The sequence below is a fragment of the Microchirus variegatus genome (genome assembly GCF_963457635.1).
Source record: "Microchirus variegatus genome assembly, chromosome: 10".
Taxonomy (NCBI): domain Eukaryota; kingdom Metazoa; phylum Chordata; class Actinopteri; order Pleuronectiformes; family Soleidae; genus Microchirus; species Microchirus variegatus.
In genome coordinates this window covers 14771205-14788899 of record NC_139811.1, presented here as the reverse complement: position 1 = coordinate 14788899, position 17695 = coordinate 14771205, and the positions used below count along the sequence as shown (strand labels likewise).

The following is a 17695-nucleotide window of genomic DNA, read 5'->3' as shown; positions in this document are numbered from 1 at the left end:
TATGATCGTTTAAGTAGATAAACATTCTGCCATATGTGCCATTCCATGTTTTGTAAAGGAAAAGTTGGGTATTTGGGGTCCAGATCGCAACTCTCTATGCATCCTGAACGTGTCCTCGGATCAGCTCACAGGAACCACACAGGGACGTGGTTTGAGGACACGTTTGTCCACATTCGTGAGCTGCATGGAAGCAATCTGTCCTGAATTAGAGGCCCCAGCTCCTCAGCTGATGTCATGTGATCAGCTGTAGTTTTTTTTTTTTTAACGCTAATTAGCAAAGTTTATATCACATTACAGTGTGAAAATACTGGTAATTTGGTGCTTCAAAATGTGACGCATCCACTTTTCTTATTTTTTTGCAATATATGTGTATGTGTGTACATGTGTATATATATATGTGTGTGTATATATATATATATATATATATATATATATATACATATACATTTTTCTGGTAGATAAACGTTGTAGCCATGTGACACTTATCAAAATATGAATTGCTGTGTATCCAATCACAAGCATAAGGAATTCAAATGCGTGTAAAGCGACACCATTGTACCTTCAAGGCCAAGCAAATTAAAGTCAAAGTACTTTGTTAAACTTGGTCGTTTCACAGAAAACAAGGGAAATGACGACGTCTGTTTTATAAAGTGTCAAAACAAAAATCAGTTAAGTGTCAACATAAAAAATGCTGGAGAGACTCCGGGGATTTTTTGGGGAGAGAACCAAGAAAACATTCTGGTTTACAACCGTATTTAAACGCACAATAACTAATAAATAACCTGCAAATGTGCTCGTCAGGGGATTTTGTGACTTTTTGGACAGAGTCGCGCTCTGCCTCGTTCCCTCGAATGCGAATGAGATGTGACCAATAAGGCACCCGCTTGACCATTTCTCATACACTCCGTGGAAAAAGGGATCATTTGGATTAAATGTGTGTTAAATCTGCATTTTTTTCCAGGATAAAAATTTAAATTGTTTTAATGATTATATTAAGGTTAATATAAATGTAACTAGGAATGATACTGCAGTAAGTGTATCTTACAAAATGGTATCACAAAAACAGTACTATGAACTGTGATTATTGATGGTTTACACTGTTGTTTTCATCATTGTACTGGTCAGTATTCTTCCTCACTAGTGTCTTGTTCACTGTTTATCGCATTGTCCCATTGATTTACAGTATTTACTAATCACTGTCCTCTTTCTGAGTCAGTGAGTGGATGTTTACTCAGCCACAGTTGATCCACTCGTGCTGCTGCTGTGGTCTCATCATTTGTTCGTTAATGAAGCTGTCAGTCGGTGTACGGCGTGTTTGGTTCATGACGAGAGCCGCTGCCCTCAACCCCACTTTAAATATCACGTGTAGGAGCTTCAGTCTTTTTGACAATACTTTATTGCATTAATCAGTGACATTGCTGCAAAAATTGACCAAAAACGTATGTTATTTGTTTACTTGATTTAAAATCCTTTGCCATTACATATTAAATGAGCCTGGTTTTGAGTCAAGCATCTCCCCTCCTGCTACCAAACAACTGTACACTGACTAAAAGATGAAATGTAAAGTGTAAATGTTACTTTTTCTAATTCAATTCATCAACTAAAACCTTCCCTAACCTCTGTTTGTATTACTTTTATTTCTTGAGGAGTTGTGAATGAGAAGCCACTGTCATCGCTTTCATGTTTTACTTGAAGTCGTCTTCCATTTATGTACAATACATTTTTAAACTATTTCTAAAATTGACAGATTACGGAGCCCCAGACATGGACAAAAAAACTCTGTGTGGCTTTGAAATATTAATTTGTGGAAATAATACTAAAATTAAAAAATAATCATTATTACACAAATTAGTATTTCGTGCACACATAAGCCCTTTCATATTCATGTCTGGGGCTCTGTAAAATCACTGTTTGGTAGGTAGATTGAAATGAATGTAATAACCAGGGAATAATAAAGTTTGAGAAACTACTGATGTCTTGACTGTGATTTTTTCCCCCCTCCTTAAAAGACTTGATTGGTGAGCGTGCGAGTCACACAGGTAAAATTAAAAAGTCAAAAGCTTGGTAATATTTTGGTAAAGAAGCCTCCATTGGAGGAAACGTACAGTATATCAACAGTCCTCGTTGACCACATATTGTAAATCAGGTCTGATGGCGCGAGTCTCCACTACTGGTCATCTCCTCAATGTACCACTGCGGCAGGAATGAATAGTGGGAGTCTCTGTGGACGGAGAAGGTCACATCTCTGCGTGGCTCCCAGGAGAACAGGTACACCACACTGGAAGAGGACACGGTGACTCATTCATTAACAACATCAGGGTAAGTAACCACTCATGTACACACAACTCACCCTGGATTGTCTTCGGTAGCCACATGCTTCACAAAAGACAAGAAATCACAGCAAAAGTTCATACAGACGGTCGGCTTCCAGCAGTTGTATTCGTTCTGTTTAGAGGGAAAACGGAAGTACAAACCACAGAAAAAATCGAATAATTCCTTCCAAATCCAAAACCTAAAAATTGGACATTTACTGCTCACAAACAAACATGGGTGAAAACAAACCCTTCCTTGGCAGATGTAATTTGTGTGATCTTACATTTCCTAGGGTTAGTTTCTTTACTCTATAAACTACTTGACCACTGAGTCTAAAGTCATGCTTAATTTTGAGATTGTAGGCTCTACTGTATGGTGCTGTGAGTGAAATGCTAATACATCTTATTTAAGCTCGCTACCATGGCAGCATTGACTGACGATAATGGTTTAGAATGCAGTTGGAGGCACTGAAAGAAAAGAGTAGTAAGATATTTGCTGATTATCTTCACTCGTGACATGATCATCCCTAAAGCCACACCAGAGACGCGACCAACATAGATCAAATATTAAATGAGATAGATCAGTTCTTGCACCTTGATGAGATGAGAAATCTTGGAGATGTGAAAAGTCTCCAGAGAGACGACGACTCCTTCGTGATCGCGAAAACCCGCAACGACTCGAGGGACTCCGGGAAGGAAGGACTGCGCCCACCACTTCAGCAGCTTGAACCTATGAAAACCACACAAATGAGAAACATTCGCTTGTAGAAGAAATCTCGAGTTTAGGTTTTTTTTTTTTTTTCACATGCAGTATTTAAGTTGCTGTAAAATATACATAGATTAATATTACTAAAGAATAAAACAAATCCATTGCGCTTAAATTATGTTTTATTTTGGTATTTAACAATTGATAATTATACACTTTGAGAGTCAGCACTTTTTAGCCACATGCTTGGGTTGAAAGATATGCAGAAAAAAAGTGAAGTGGACTGATTATTAATCTGTACTGATAATAATAATAATATATATATGGAAATTATTGATCCTAGTCTCATGTGTTGATTAGAGTTGTTATTTAGGGTTTGGTTGTCGATCTCAGAGGACTTTCAGATTTCAAATTGGGGCTCCTGGCACTCTCAAGTTTGGTAATGGCTGCATTGGGTAAAGGTAGAGTGTTTAAAATTAAGCAACATTTACTGGTGTAGTTGCATGTTGCAGGTAAATATCCCTCACCTTACCCTTCCCTTCCAAGTGGAGCAAGCAATGTAGCCTTCAGTTGGTGTCAAAACTGAAAATAGGTTTCCTTTCTCAATTGTGGGCTATGGAGGTGATGTATAAAATATATAAATATATAAAAGTTTCATGTGATAAAACACAACAATTCATACCATCAGATGATTGTACACTTGTAAAAACTATAATTATTTTATTTTCAATTTCTGCCAAATTAAAAATAATTTCATCTAAATTTTACACACTGGACATTTAATTCAGTGGCTGCAGGAACTTCACCGTCATCTCAGCAGCTCCCAGGTTTTTGTTGCTTAATAACAAGAGCACAACTCCACAAGCTTCAATTGTTTTCCCAAGCATTTTTTGTACGATGCATCATGTGAATGACTCTTGAAAGTACATAATATATCCAACATTTTCTTTGACCTTTGCCCTGTTTTCCACTGAAATAGTTTGGGAAAACGATTCTATGTCCATATATGGATCACAACAAAAATTTCTTCCCTGGGATGGAATCGACATGCAGACAGATTACGTCCTCTGTGGCAGAGGTAACCTGAATTTTACTGCGTCATGCTTCACCTGTGGAAGTTGCTGCGCTGTTTGGGCGTGCAGATCTCCGCAGACGTCTTCAGCTCAACGTAGCAGGCGGGAGGCGCTGGGGCGTCGGGGTCTTTGTCCCGACAGTCCACCTCACCAGAGAACAGCAGTCTGTGATCTGCGAGCCGAGTCTGCACCACCGTGCAGAAGGCCTCGTTGGTGTTGACCACTCCACTTGGGTCAGGTAAACTGTGCGGGTCATCTGCGCAGGATGAATAAAGATTATCAGATTATCACCTGCAACAGAAGTGAATATATATGGAACAATGAAATGATGTATAAATATGTATACCTGCACATGTGTACTGTTCAAACTTGTAGCCCCAGTACATCATCTCTTCATGCCTCTCAGTCCGGTTCTCTCGTTCCCTGCGAGCAGCTTCCGTTTCCAGCTCACTGATGTAAAGCGTGCCTCTAAACCTGGTGACGGCCAACAGCCAGCCCTCTCGTGTCTCGTATGGAGTGGTGAGCAGCTTGGTCAGATGACCCCGCCATGTCACAAAGTCAGCATCTAAAGCACTGGTGAGAGGAAGAGTGGTTACAGAATACAAAAAGAGTGAATGGTGGGAAATTCATAATTGGAATTATCATGAGCAAGTGATTTGAAAATGCTGTCCAGCTCATAAACATCCAGTCCAAAGGAGTTTGTGTTACATCACACCATTTTCAAACATGTTTTATAACATAAGCAATACTAGATTTTGTAAAACTTAAGACATATTGTTGTAACGTTTTTTTTGTAAAACTGATTCTGTGACACCATATCATTCTGTAACATGTTTTTGTAGGGATACACAAGATTATGGGTAGATATTGGCTTTAAAATGTATTATCAGATATATCGACAAACACACTCCACGATCTACCGACATGACTAAATAGGCAGCTACCTCTTTGACTTTGATGTTGGTGCCTTCTACAACTATTTTAATTACGTTTATTTATTTTGCTCAATAAAGAAAATGTATATCGTACATCTGCTGCAACATCAATATGAAAAATATTACTTTGATTTCATGACAGAAGAATTAATGACCTCTGCAGTTGGATGCAGGGAAAAACATATAAATCAGTATTGGTATTGGTTATCAGCCCAAGCACTCCTGATATATCAGCATTTTGGATATCGTCAAAAAGTCCAATATCGTGCATCCCTCCACATCTTTTTATGTGTGTTTTAGTAGTTGATCTGCTTCCTCTTTATCCATAAGAGAAAATAACATCTTATCAACACTAATGATACAAACCAAATGAAGGTAGCAAGACTATGGACAATCATCCCAATAATATTGCACTTCATTTGTTGAAGATAATCATTACAGGAAACACTTACCGAGATGAGGCTGTGGTCGCACTAGAGTTGCGCTTTGATCTGTTGGCTGTGATCCAGCGCAGGATGTGATCCAACTTCTCTTTAACGCCGTCGTCTCTCTTCATGTAACGGTGCTTGTATCCGTCCCTCAGGTCAAAGTTAGGAGTTCTGTCGGGTTCCACATAGTACCTCATCTGTCTTCTGTCGTTGAAGAATCTCCGCTCAGAGTCGAGGGAAAAACATCCTACCTCGACAGGCTGTTTGTACACAGGAAAGTCTCTTTCATAAAGCTCCCGTCTGGTGCTCAAACTCCGGGAGCTGACGGGGTTTTGAGTCGACCCAGACTGATGGTGGTGGGGGTTTAATTTTATGTGTTTGTTTTCATCGGTACTTCTCCAGCTGTCATCTCTTTCTCTCTTATATGAAGACTGGTGGTGGCGATAGCTGGAGGTGGGATTGTGAAGTCGGTGGTGGTCCATAGTTTCCTTATGTGCAGAAGAGCAATGAAAAAAAGTGATAATTCAGTTGTTTTTCGATTGTCTTAAGGGACTCATATTATACCCTATTTCCCAAATATAAGGATTTAAATGATTAAAATTTTGATTTAGCATATTATGTATATCATTTAAAGAGAGCCACAAAGTACAGAGGTAGTTTGCAAAATTGCACTGTGGTCCATTTTAAGTGATCTTTCAGGTTTGTGTTCAGGTAAGTGCAGTTCTATAAGGTATTGACAGTCTATCAACAGTGACAAGACAACAAAAGGTCACCTAACAAAAACCTAAGCCTGCTCGAGTCACTTTTCCTCACATTTTGACAGCCTTTTCTCACTTGCAAATAAAGATTGTGAAGCGCTCACTTCACTTCCCACACCAAAGAAAATCTGTGACTTTGTGATCATGGCACACAATAGTTGTCATCTTGTGAATAATAATCTTGTAATAACACCTGATACAAATCCAACTAAAAAAGGCAGCAGTAGAGTAGTGCCTACCCTGTGAGCTAAAAGAAGAATTTACAGTGAAATAAAATGGCAACAATATCCTTAAGATATTTCAGTTGGAAAACAGTAGTGAGCAACTTCTAAATATAAATAAACATAATTTTCAAACAAACAATTGTCAAATGAGTTCACAAAGTTCTGATTCAGCCTATCAGCTTCATACGACTCTGTTTCTCAGTACAGCATGTTTTGTTCTTTTGTCACCAGGCAACATTCCAATGCTGCATACGATTATGGTTATTTTGTCAGGAAATAATGAGGCAACAGTAACATTGCACTCGTAAAGTGAGGCAGACGCAAACAGGTTAGTGTAACACAAGAAGATAAACTCTTCTTGCTCCCCCACTCAGATCTGATAGTATTACTAAGGGTAATGAAACCCATTCGTAAAGGACACAGCATACAAATAATGTCATACCATTGATGTTCAAGAAGACCAAACAAAGGTAGAATAACAACAAAAATCACCAAAGGTTACACACTTGACGTCTCGCTCTCTTGATGATGTGTCGATACCTCATTCAATCATACTTAAGTGTCCATTCTTTATCTGCCTTCCTCCCTGTGCCAAAGGGTGAGCCCCAGGGTTCCATTTTGGGACCACTGCTGTTTTCAATATATGTAAACAATCTCTGCAACGATTTATCAAGTGCTATTTCTATGAAGAGGACAGTCATCTACTGTTCCTCCTCTTCAATATACCAAACTGTGGAATACCTGCAATCTGCCTTTGAAGTTGTTCAGACCCACCTAACTGAACTTACATTGGTATTAAATGCAAAAAATAATAATTATTGAAGTAAATTACAGTATCTTCCTCTGATTAAGAAACATTCCCAAGATCTCAACACGATCTGGTTACATTTTATAAACAGGTATCATCATAATCAAAACCTGTCTTTCAGAACACACACTTAAAACTTCAAGATAAAGGTTAAATTGTGATTCTTTGAGGCTTTTTTTTACCAATCAAGTCGACTATGTGATTATGCATGTAAATAAGCAGTATACACAGTACGTGGTACAATATTGGGCTAGTTAATATGTATTTTGTTTGAGTTATTTTAACCTCTTCTTGTATGTAATAGATGCTCATAGTGATATTGTATTGCAGTAGTAGATACCTAATTTAATATGTTGTGGAAATTACATTTTACTGATCTTTGTGCTGCAGTGGCACTGGTATTTATCTGCATATGGTGAACTACAGATGGTTTTATTTAGCTTTGCATTAATTAAAACATTACATGGTAGCCTGTTAAATACATGTCAACATGCAAGCGTTGTTTGTCGTGTATAAATGTGCGTGTTTGGTGTATAAACAGATGTGTATGCAACTTTACAATTAAAGTAATATTTACAAATCCAAAGGTTAAGCTTTTAAACGTACATTACTTGTAAATAAATGAAACCCTACCTTCTTCGACCAACAGACGCAGCTAAGCTAACCTCAAGTTAACCACATCGCAAAGTTAGCAACAACCGCACACAGGGCTTCGTGAAATGGCTAATACGAAAGGTTTCTGCGTAGATTTTGATAGGAATGGAACCGCAAACGAGTTGACAGCCTGTCAATTTCTGTTTTGTTTCCTAAAAGTAAGGCTTAATAGCATGTTATGCTATCACAAAACACTAACGTTGTTTCCGGAAGCAGATTCTCATCCGGTCCGCAGGATGGCAGCCGTGGCAACTTCTACTACCAATAATCATCAACAAGTAGTGAGTCTACTATAAAAACTCAACCCCAAAGCCATTTCTATCACGTCACATAGAGATCCAAGGGTATCGTCACATACAACGATAAAGGGTTTATTCGATTGTATTATTTTACGGAGGAGTTTTGATGTTCCCACTCCAACTTGGCGGGTGGCGATGATGCATTTTTCTACCAGCTGTGAAACAGGAAGTCGGTGGAAGAGTAGAAGAAGAAGAAGCGACAGACAAGAAGTAGAAGAAGAAGAAGAAGAAGAAGAAGGGTTGAATAATCAGCTGTTTTGTCTGTTGGATTTCGACCAAAAACATGACTAAAAGGTGCTATTGTTGCCGCAAGTAGCAATCAGGTAAGAGTATGAACTAGTCTGACTGGATAAATATCTGCGTATGTGTTCGGTGTTGTGTTATTTAGTAGTTAACCGCGTAATAAGCAAACACAAAATGACTGAACTAGTGACATATTTTGTATCACGGATGGAGCTTTCAAAACGTCACAGGTTTGAGCCCCTTTAAGTTAAGGGTTTTTAGGCAAAATCTCCACAGTGAATCATATCAAAAAGGATGTTCCCTTAAGTATCTTATAATGAAAGTCGACACGGTTCGTAAAAGTATCTCAAAGTGAGAGTTCATTTTTGGTTTTTCTGTTGGTCACAATATTTAGTTTGATCATCTGTCTTTCTATTCGTCTTCCAGTTATGAACAGGAAACGGGCTTTGATTTCAGACACTTTCAAAGTGAAGAAAAGAAGAAATGGCCCAGAGAGGTTTGGAGTCGTCAGTAATGGCTGTGGTGGTATGTGTGGCTGTATTTATCTTTCTCATTGGAGGATTACGTTCCTCTTTCAATTCACTTAAGTTACCATTCATACCGTCATCTCCAAAGGTCCAGTTGACGTCAAATCCAGCCTGGTGTACCTCATGACACTGTTTCCCAGGAGGCTCTTCAATGACGCTTTACCTACAGTTGTACTGAAGCATCAACTCTACAGCCTACACCATGACAAGACCTTAGTGGATAAGGAATTGGTAAGATGGCTCTTAAGTCTCTTCAGAAAAAGCATATTCTTGTAATTGTTGTTGTCGTCACGGTACCATTGCCATTTCTCGCGCTTCACAGAACAAACTGCGAGAACAAGCGGAACTGCTGATGTTCCAGCTCGGCTTCGATACAGAAGCTTTTGGGCTGACTTTCACTTCAGACTACAAGGCCAAAGTGCTGGCGGGACAAGAGGGCAAGGTGACACAAGCAACGGTGGAAAGGTTCTTGGAGAAACTGGTGACTTCGTCGTGCACTGACCTGAGCTTCAGCAAAGAAAAAATGCTCCGGGAGTTCCTTTTCACCGACTCAGAGATAACGTATGTTTTTTTTGTTTCAGTTGAAAATTATCACCACAATCACAACACAAACCGTTCACTATTGACGTCAGGGTTTGAAAGTCTTAAAAAAGCTTGAGCAAATGCTTTATTTTCTCACCACCTAGGCAGCTGGTGAAGTCGGGCGTCCTGACAGTGAGGGACGCAGGCAGCTGGTGGCTCTCCATTCCCAACTCTGGAAAATTCACCAAGTACTTCATACAAGGTGAGTGTCAACAGTGCTTTATCTTGATCAGAATGATTTTTTTTGACAATTCTGTATTAAATGGTGGACAACCTCTTTGCCTTTTCCCATTAGGCCGTAAAGCTGTGCTCAGTATGGTGAAGAAGTCCAAATATAGCGAAGTCCTGCAGGCAGAGTTGGAAGAGCGGCGGACCGTCGCACAAGTGAAATTTAACATGAAATATCATGTCCATGATATTGTTGGTGCAGATCTGGTGGAAAGGTAACATCTGTTTGTTTATAGGCCGGATGCTCATGAACCTGTAACGTGTTGGATTTATTTGTTTCCGAATTTGAGGTTTTTCCAGTTAGGGTTATGATTCTGATTTGGTTCTGATTTATGATCCTCTCACCTTATTGAGGGGTTCTCTGTTACATGTTTCGACACAAAAACAAACCAGCTCTTTTTGCATCTTATTATACTCAATAAACTCTGTTTTCTTTGCAGCATACCGACAACCTCAGGGGCAATGTTGCGATTTGTTGAATCCTGAGGAAGTGTGACCAGTCTGTTGTCAGTGGACCAGATTTCAAAGGGTGCTCGTTGAACAAGGCGTGTGTATGAGGACAGAGTAAATGAATGTAAGATTTTACATTTCTGTTCTTTGCCAAATGGTGTATAAAAACCTTGTAGGTTTATGAATTGGCATTCATTTTTGACATGACATTGTCAAGTTTTGATTTATGTTGAAATAAATAATATTTCTTTCATTTATTTGTGACTTGTGATTTTTTTTGGAAGCATCATAACATCTGACCTCTGTGTCAGGTTTGAAAGAAGGCGGTACCTATTGCTTAGCTACACAGATACTGTATAAAAATAAGAGAAGTGGGCGCTGTAGAGACATTTAACTGTGTATTTTGCGGAATTGTACTTCTTTACACATAGGCGAGAAAAAAATGGAAACCCCAAAATATAAGGAAGTTCAACACTAGTGAAAGTGATAGCATCAGTGATTAACAGTTCCATGAATGAGAACACATAAAGTGAACTGTATTCAATGCTGACAATAATTAAACATAAAATCCAACACCTCTTTAAGATAAAAGGTGATAATTCATAATTTGGAGACCAAAACAACGGCATCATTTCCTACTTTGCTAAAGACCAAAGTGATGTTTTTTAAATGTTATTCTGAAGATATTCTGTTTACATGTCTGACACATAACATTTTGTGTTGGTGTTAATCTTATCAAGAAAAACACCCTGGTTGGTTCGCCCAAAAGTCTGTTTCTTCTCGAATTTATTGGCTTTTTATTTTTTTTAAAAGTGACAATAGTTTTTATCCAGAGTCCCACAACATTGGCTTGAATTAAAGCACAGCTTGACGTCTGAATGCAATGGTGACAAACATCATGTACCCCCCGATCTTGTAGTTCAAATGCATTTTGTGAATCGGCAAATATATATATGTATATATATACACAGTATATATATAACTGCAGCAATTCTAACCATAGTTTTCAGTTTATGTTGCGCATAGAGGCCGTCGGCATTAAATACAAAAAGCGAGGCTTGCAGAGCGATTAAGGTCTTACTGAGTGTAGAGGTAATAAACAAAAGATATTCATAGTGTTAGTTAAACAATACAGTGAGTGAAATGTAACTTCTGTGAAGGAAGATACACAACGGTCTATGACATGATTATAACATAGATGAGTACAACGCATACTACACTGTAAGCGACAGGTGCTTTGTTACTGTTAAAAGGCATGAATGCTTTTAAGTGACACTTAGTAGTGTTGCTGTTAGAAATCAAACGACCCACCACCAGTCTATACGGATATAAGCCAATAATCTAAAGTTTTCAGCTGTTTCTAGGGGAATATTTCAGAAGAAAGAAAATACACTTGACAAGCCCAAAACGTCAAATACTGGATCATTTTTGGTTTTTCAGACATTATTAGCAGTGTTAGTCAGGAGACATTTCCACAGAGTAAATTTTCAGCATGTGCTATGCAACCTTTCACCATGAAATTGGAATTAAAATAATCCATGAACAAAGACTGAAAACAACTCTCGACACTTACAATAACATGAGGTGTGCGAGCTTCGCAGACGCTACCATAACTTCCTTGTTGACAGTGCAAAGACACAAAAGTCCTCGCAAGAGGAAATGAAAATGAATGGAATGCCATCTGCTATGAAGCTGAATGAACAGCAGCAAGCCATCGTCTGTTTTTGTTTGTTTTGTAGGTTTCAAACACTAGAGCAATGGTTTTGTGTGTTTTTTGCTAAAATACAGAATGTGTGCAGAACATATTTGGCAAGAGTGTAAACAAAAAAAGTGGAACAACAAATTGAAAACATTCCATGGTACATTTCTCCAATTATCCAATTATGGACTCTTTATCAAAGTCTTCTAGGAAACGGTTGGTATAACTGCTGTACTGTAGGTATATTCATGGAAGGAAAGAAACTGAAGTACATTGCTTTGTGTGTATACTGGTGTGATTAGCCACCCACAGCAGTCATGTTCCCCTGTAACTGGCTCAAATGGTGGAAGTCTTAGAGAAGAAGGCATTTCTTTGATTTCTTAGGGGCAGGTAAAGGGCAGAGAACAGCCCGAATCGCCTCGTCAAACACAGTTTTAAGGCCACGCTGAGTCAAAGCCGAGCACTCCAGATACTTGACAGCAACTGAGGGAAGAGCACAGACAAGACCGGTGGTTTAACACATCTAATAAACATCAATGTTTCAACACAAAACACCTGAGACAGTTTACGGTCACAAGACGGGGCTGTTACCTATGTCTTTGGCCATGGCCAGTCCTTGAGGATAGGTAATCGGGGCAAGTTTCTTCTCCCTCAGCTTCTCTATGGTGTCCTTTTCATCTCTAAGATCCAGCTTGGTGCCCACCAAGAGGATGGGAGTGGTGGGACAATGGTGGTTCACCTCAGGGTGCCACTGCACAGAGAACACGACACAGATAAGAGATTTAACTTTTCAAACCCTTTGCACATGGATCTATAGATACACTACTAAGCAGGTAAATACATAACACTGTCACTGACTTGCCACTACTTGTATTAAAAAAAACAAAAAAACAATGACTGAACAACAGGGGTGGGGAAAAAAATAGAGACAGGAATCGCGATTCTAATCATCCACAATTCTGAATCGATTCATAAACTTCAAAAATCGATTAAAAAAAAAATAATAATAATAATTATTAAGTTTGTATTTTGAAAAAAAACACACAAAACACCAGCTTGTGTTATTTGTGTACAGTTTATTTTTGTAACTTCTGGGAGAAAAGGGCAGCTAGCCTAAGCTTTTATTTATGCAAGTTATTATTTTGTACAGTAAGTAAGTTTTTATTTGTTTTGAATAAATAAATGTTAACTTTTGTCTTAAGTTTCCCTTTGTGTGATCACATTATCACATTATCTTATACAAACTATATTGTTTTTATGCCATAATTTGCTTCAACAGACTATGCATTGTATCAATTTTTTAATCGAATCATGACCCTAAGAATCGGAATCGAATCGAGAGCCACCCAAAGATTCACATCCCTACTGAGCAACTTCACAGACTTGAAGGCAGGTCCAGCAAGTTACTGTGAAAAAATATTATAATGAGTTTGGTACACATCAGTGCCACCTATCAACAAGATCAGTGCATCTTAACAGCAGACCAAAGTAAATGAATAGTTTTAGGTATTGACTGATAAATACAGTACAATTCTAATTGTATAATGTCACATGGCTGAAAATACCTGAATTTGAATTGTTTGCAGAAACTCAAAATGCATCTCTATCATCATGCACTAAAACAGATTGATGTCACTCACTGTAAATTCATTTACAGCCTTCCACTCACAGGCACGACATCAACTCACCTTGGCACGGACGTTTTCAAAAGACGCAGGACTCACAAGCGAAAAGCAGATGATGAACACATCCTGAAAAGTATGCAAACAAACGATGCAATCAGTGTCCATAACTCTTAATTCCTGGTAGGAAAAGAATACATAATCTCTTCCTCAAGTCACATGAAGGCGTTGTGTTTTTCTTTCTCTCCAATTTCCTAATTCATTTTAAGCACCTTGTTTTTTTTTCTCAAGTGGATTGTGTAAGGGCAGTGCCAGCATCAAAACATACTCCAAGGGCAAATGGCACATGTCAAATAGAAGGATAGGTTATATTATAATACAGCATTGTCAAACAGTTGTTTATTGTACCGTCTGAGGGTAGGAAAGTGGGCGGAGTCTGTCGTAATCTTCCTGTCCTGCTGTATCCCAAAGGCCCAGGTTTACAGGCTTCCCGTCAACCATAACATTGGCAGAATAGTTGTCGAACCTGATAGAAGGGACGATGTGAGAATAAGATGTGTTTTCAATATAAACAGTTAAAAAAACATGCCACAGCAAATAAAAAAAAGATTTATGGAGCTGCCATGCCTCTTCGGTTCCCAACTCATTGACTTTTAAATGCTGCTCTGGCCAACCCAGAAACTTGTTTATTAACTTCCTGCTATGCCAGTCCATGTAGCGCAATTAGACAGATACAGATCAACACTTTCTATGGCTGGTCAAGAATCAACTGGGGAGCAGGTTTTTATTTTTAACATCACACAACATCCATTTGCATGAATCTCAGCTGCAGTCAACAACAGTGATTAACCTGTTTTACAAGCAAAAAAAGATGTCAACATAATAATGCAACAGGAAACTGGGTGGACAAACAATGGGTTGAAGGTCTTGAGCGACTTCTTGTCTGATATAGATGAATGAATAATTCAGATATACTCACACTGTGGGGATGTACTCTCCAGGAAAGGCATTGGTGGTATAGCTGATGAGCAGGCAGGTCTTACCCACAGCTCTGAATGGAGAGTGAAAATGTTAATGTGTTAATATTTTCACTCCAGAGATACAGGCCTGCGTGGATTAAGCCACTCGGAATAGATACGGACATAGTTCCCTCTTTTATACACCTGAACATTTGAGGTTGAATGTCTCCTCCAACATCCATCATGTTCAGATTCATTAGTTTGGCTAATCCGTGATCCAGAACCCAAAGAGCCACACAAGGTAACACATAACATATATTTGAGAAGCTTCAACCTGGGAATTTAAGCATTTTCCACTAATAAATTCTGTTAGGTTACTTTAATTTTTGTAAAACTGAAAACACCATTTAACACCATTAAAAACAACCTTGATCTTCCCTTACGTTGAAAAAAAACCCCACAACACTGTCCTGTTTGGTTTTTGAAAGATATGCTCTCACACAAGATCAATATAGAACGTAAGTGCTGTGCCATTTAGTGTGAATCTCATCTATGCTGCAGTTCCTGTTGCTCAATTTAAATATAAAACTTAAAAGAGTCATCAGTTCCATCAGTGACTCTGCTGCTGTGGTATTCACCACACCCTAACCAATATAACCGAGATAATCGCAAACATATTGCTTTATATCAGATAGTGAGTTTATTCTCATGTTTTAATCTTTTACCAATCTTAAACTGTCACAGGCAAAGCCATTGTATTTCTTTTTTTTAATTTTCAAGATGATAAAAACATGTAGTCTGTGGAATTTAAGAGAATAGCATGTGGAATTTAAGCATTACATAACAACGATATGAAGCAAGTGCTTAACTCTACACCAGTCATTCCCAAACTGAAAAAAGGCATTTTAAATTCTGAAAATTGTTTGCAGATGACCACAACCATTCATCAAAACTCGATGCTGATGTTTCGCCACCTCAAAGCCAGCAATCTATTGTGGCTGACCAGAACATAATATTATCATCAGCTATGACCCCTCACCACTTACAAGAGATTTGTTAAATATCATGTTTAACACACACGTTTAAGTAATTTATGTCAATGTGGGTCTCTAAATGAAAACAATAGCAAAATACCTACTTTAATGACATTTAAAAACAGCATGGAATATTGAGAATCAACGCAGTAATGTGCAGCTAATGCTGTTCTAGCAAAAACAGGTTATTATTACATTGTTAATATAAAAGGCGATCAAAATGAAACAGTTTGTTACCTTGAATAGAAACATGCATTTCTAGGGTTAAGACATTAGTCTTTTCAATTTTCAATATATCCATATCTATATCTATATCTTTTTTTAAACAATTTATTTACACATTTAAAACATCTGGGTGTGCGGGATGATTTTATTTGGAGTAGCAGAAAATGAACAATTATGTTTTAATAGAACAACGTTGTTGGAATGGAAAATATATTTTTTCCCCCAGTGGATCTGGATATACTTCTCATCATCTGGTTCTGGTTCTACGCAGTGAATCCAAATCAGAAAGTCATTAACTCCATAATGTATCAAAAGTTATAACATTGATGCAGTTTTCAACACTATTACATATTGCAATTTTACCCAATATAAAAAGATTTTAAAAATGTATTTTAAATGCACATTATGAAGCTTTGGGTTGGTGTTGTAGTTAAATAATGTTAACAGTAAACATTTTGGCTAATGCAAGTACACTACTGAATAAAAGACACCATTGGTCATAGTTATATACATATGAATGCAGAAATGTTACACATTATATATATTTTAATCCTACTACTAGTGAATGTAAATATTTTGCAGTGATTTGAAATTACTAACACAGCCAAATAAAACGAAAAACTTTTAGGTGTGTTGATGACCTCTCACTGCCCATATCTTGGGAATCACTTCTCTTCACATTTCCTCCATAACTAATGAGTAACTAGTGACACATTTAAACAAAGGTCTTAAGGAACAGATAACCTGCCCTGTGGTGTCAGTATGACTCATGTAAATGTTTACCCAATCACTTGCATACTGCATTATTTTATAATGCAATAGACATATATATTATTATTATATAGTACAGTGTGTGTGTGTGTGTGTGTGTGTGTGTTGGGGTGTGTGTGAAAGATACGTAACATGAAAGATACGTAACATACGCAGGTAACGTTAAAGAAATCTGCAGCAAAACCCCTTAACCTGAGCCAGTCTCGTGACAACTCTTCCAGCTTCTGTTCCATTTGGTCATTTATGTTTAAAAAAAAAAAAAAACTAAACACACAAACGAACAGTTTACTCACCCATCTCCGACAACGACACACTTTATGGCTTGCATTGTGGCGCAGGAATGAGGAATGCTAAGTTAGCCCAGAGCTCCAGCAGCTAACCTTAGCTCGTACGTCTGGTTTTCTTTGTCCGGGTTTGCTCGCTGCTGCTCAAACGTCCCAAACAACGTCTCTTTTACCGGCCTTTGGTTTCACAGCGGAGCTTCTGGGAGGTGGAAGAGCTTTTTAACAAACTTATAGTAACTTATCCGGAAGTTTTTACCTAAGTTTGCTCAAAAATCCCCTCTCAACACGCCCATGCTTTCATAGGCTCACCGGGAAGTCCTGGAGCAAAACAGCGGCCACCACCCCGAAGTGAAAAAATGAAGCTCGACACCACAAGCCTGTGTTCGCCGAAGATGACACGCCCACTGAGGCGTCCTCAGAGCAAACACTGGGGGTTTAATTCAGAGAACGTATAAAGGTACACATGTATTTTGTTTTCCCTTTTCTTTTCGTATTATGGTTTTAAATTAAAATCCCAACTCGGATCAAACTCGCCGGTCAAAATATATAATTGGAAATAGAGAGCAAGACGGACTAGTTAAAGTGTAACACGGAATGTGGAACTGAAGTAAGCGCAACAAAACTGCTAGAGGCTTTCGTTCCCCGATTTAGACTTACAGGTAATACACCGTCAACAACAAGAATACTACTACTACAAATAATAATGTTGCAATTAACATTAAATGTTGTATTAGAAATGAGATAGTACAATAAGTGTAAGCCAAAGTGATACCTTGACAATTAGATTAGAAGCCAGTGGGAAAAACTATTCCTTCATGTAGGGGTAAGGATGACGGAATCACTGAATGACAGCACAAAAACAAAAACAGTGTGT

General features: G+C 38.2%; 3 protein-coding genes across 3 annotated transcripts; 1 reads left to right on the top strand and 2 right to left on the bottom strand.

Moving 5' to 3' along the window:
- Positions 1-1494: 1494 nt before the first annotated feature.
- On the bottom strand, positions 1495-7974 carry dxo (decapping exoribonuclease). Its single transcript, XM_083896384.1, has 7 exons — positions 7878-7974; positions 5479-5942; positions 4438-4664; positions 4128-4347; positions 2907-3042; positions 2351-2445; positions 1495-2278 (listed from the first exon to the last, which is right to left on the bottom strand). Exons 2-7 carry the CDS (start codon positions 5934-5936, stop codon positions 2143-2145), a joined length of 1272 nt encoding a protein of 423 aa, XP_083752510.1. The 5' UTR covers positions 5937-5942; positions 7878-7974; the 3' UTR covers positions 1495-2142.
- Positions 7975-8425: 451 nt separating this feature from the next.
- On the top strand, positions 8426-10335 carry LOC310932600 (inactive serine/threonine-protein kinase 19-like). The gene is made up of 7 exons (XM_083895927.1): positions 8426-8520; positions 8867-8965; positions 9056-9198; positions 9290-9528; positions 9654-9751; positions 9845-9992; positions 10218-10335. Exons 2-7 carry the CDS (start codon positions 8869-8871, stop codon positions 10261-10263), a joined length of 771 nt encoding a protein of 256 aa, XP_083752053.1. The 5' UTR covers positions 8426-8520; positions 8867-8868; the 3' UTR covers positions 10264-10335.
- A 588-nt stretch (positions 10336-10923) lies between these two features.
- On the bottom strand, positions 10924-17115 carry rac1b (Rac family small GTPase 1b). Its single transcript, XM_083896977.1, has 6 exons — positions 16831-17115; positions 14528-14599; positions 13957-14074; positions 13615-13677; positions 12518-12677; positions 10924-12409 (listed from the first exon to the last, which is right to left on the bottom strand). Exons 1-6 carry the CDS (start codon positions 16863-16865, stop codon positions 12279-12281), a joined length of 579 nt encoding a protein of 192 aa, XP_083753103.1. The 5' UTR covers positions 16866-17115; the 3' UTR covers positions 10924-12278.
- Positions 17116-17695: the final 580 nt, after the last annotated feature.

Coding starts and splice junctions, on each gene's coding strand:
- dxo (XM_083896384.1), bottom strand. CDS start 5,936: ATGGACCACCACCGACTTCACAATCCCACCTCCAGCTATCGCCACCAC. Junction 4,665..5,478: donor GCGACCACAGCCTCATCTCG/GTAAGTGTTTCC, acceptor TCCTCTCACCAG/TGCTTTAGATGCTGACTTTG. Junction 4,348..4,437: donor TGAACAGTACACATGTGCAG/GTATACATATTT, acceptor CATCCTGCGCAG/ATGACCCGCACAGTTTACCT.
- LOC310932600 (XM_083895927.1), top strand. CDS start 8,869: ATGAACAGGAAACGGGCTTTGATTTCAGACACTTTCAAAGTGAAGAAA. Junction 9,199..9,289: donor CCTTAGTGGATAAGGAATTG/GTAAGATGGCTC, acceptor CGCGCTTCACAG/AACAAACTGCGAGAACAAGC. Junction 9,529..9,653: donor TTCACCGACTCAGAGATAAC/GTATGTTTTTTT, acceptor CTCACCACCTAG/GCAGCTGGTGAAGTCGGGCG.
- rac1b (XM_083896977.1), bottom strand. CDS start 16,865: ATGCAAGCCATAAAGTGTGTCGTTGTCGGAGATGG. Junction 14,600..16,830: donor TGTGTCGTTGTCGGAGATGG/GTGAGTAAACTG, acceptor CTCTCCATTCAG/AGCTGTGGGTAAGACCTGCC. Junction 12,410..12,517: donor GGCCATGGCCAAAGACATAG/GTAACAGCCCCG, acceptor CTCTTCCCTCAG/TTGCTGTCAAGTATCTGGAG.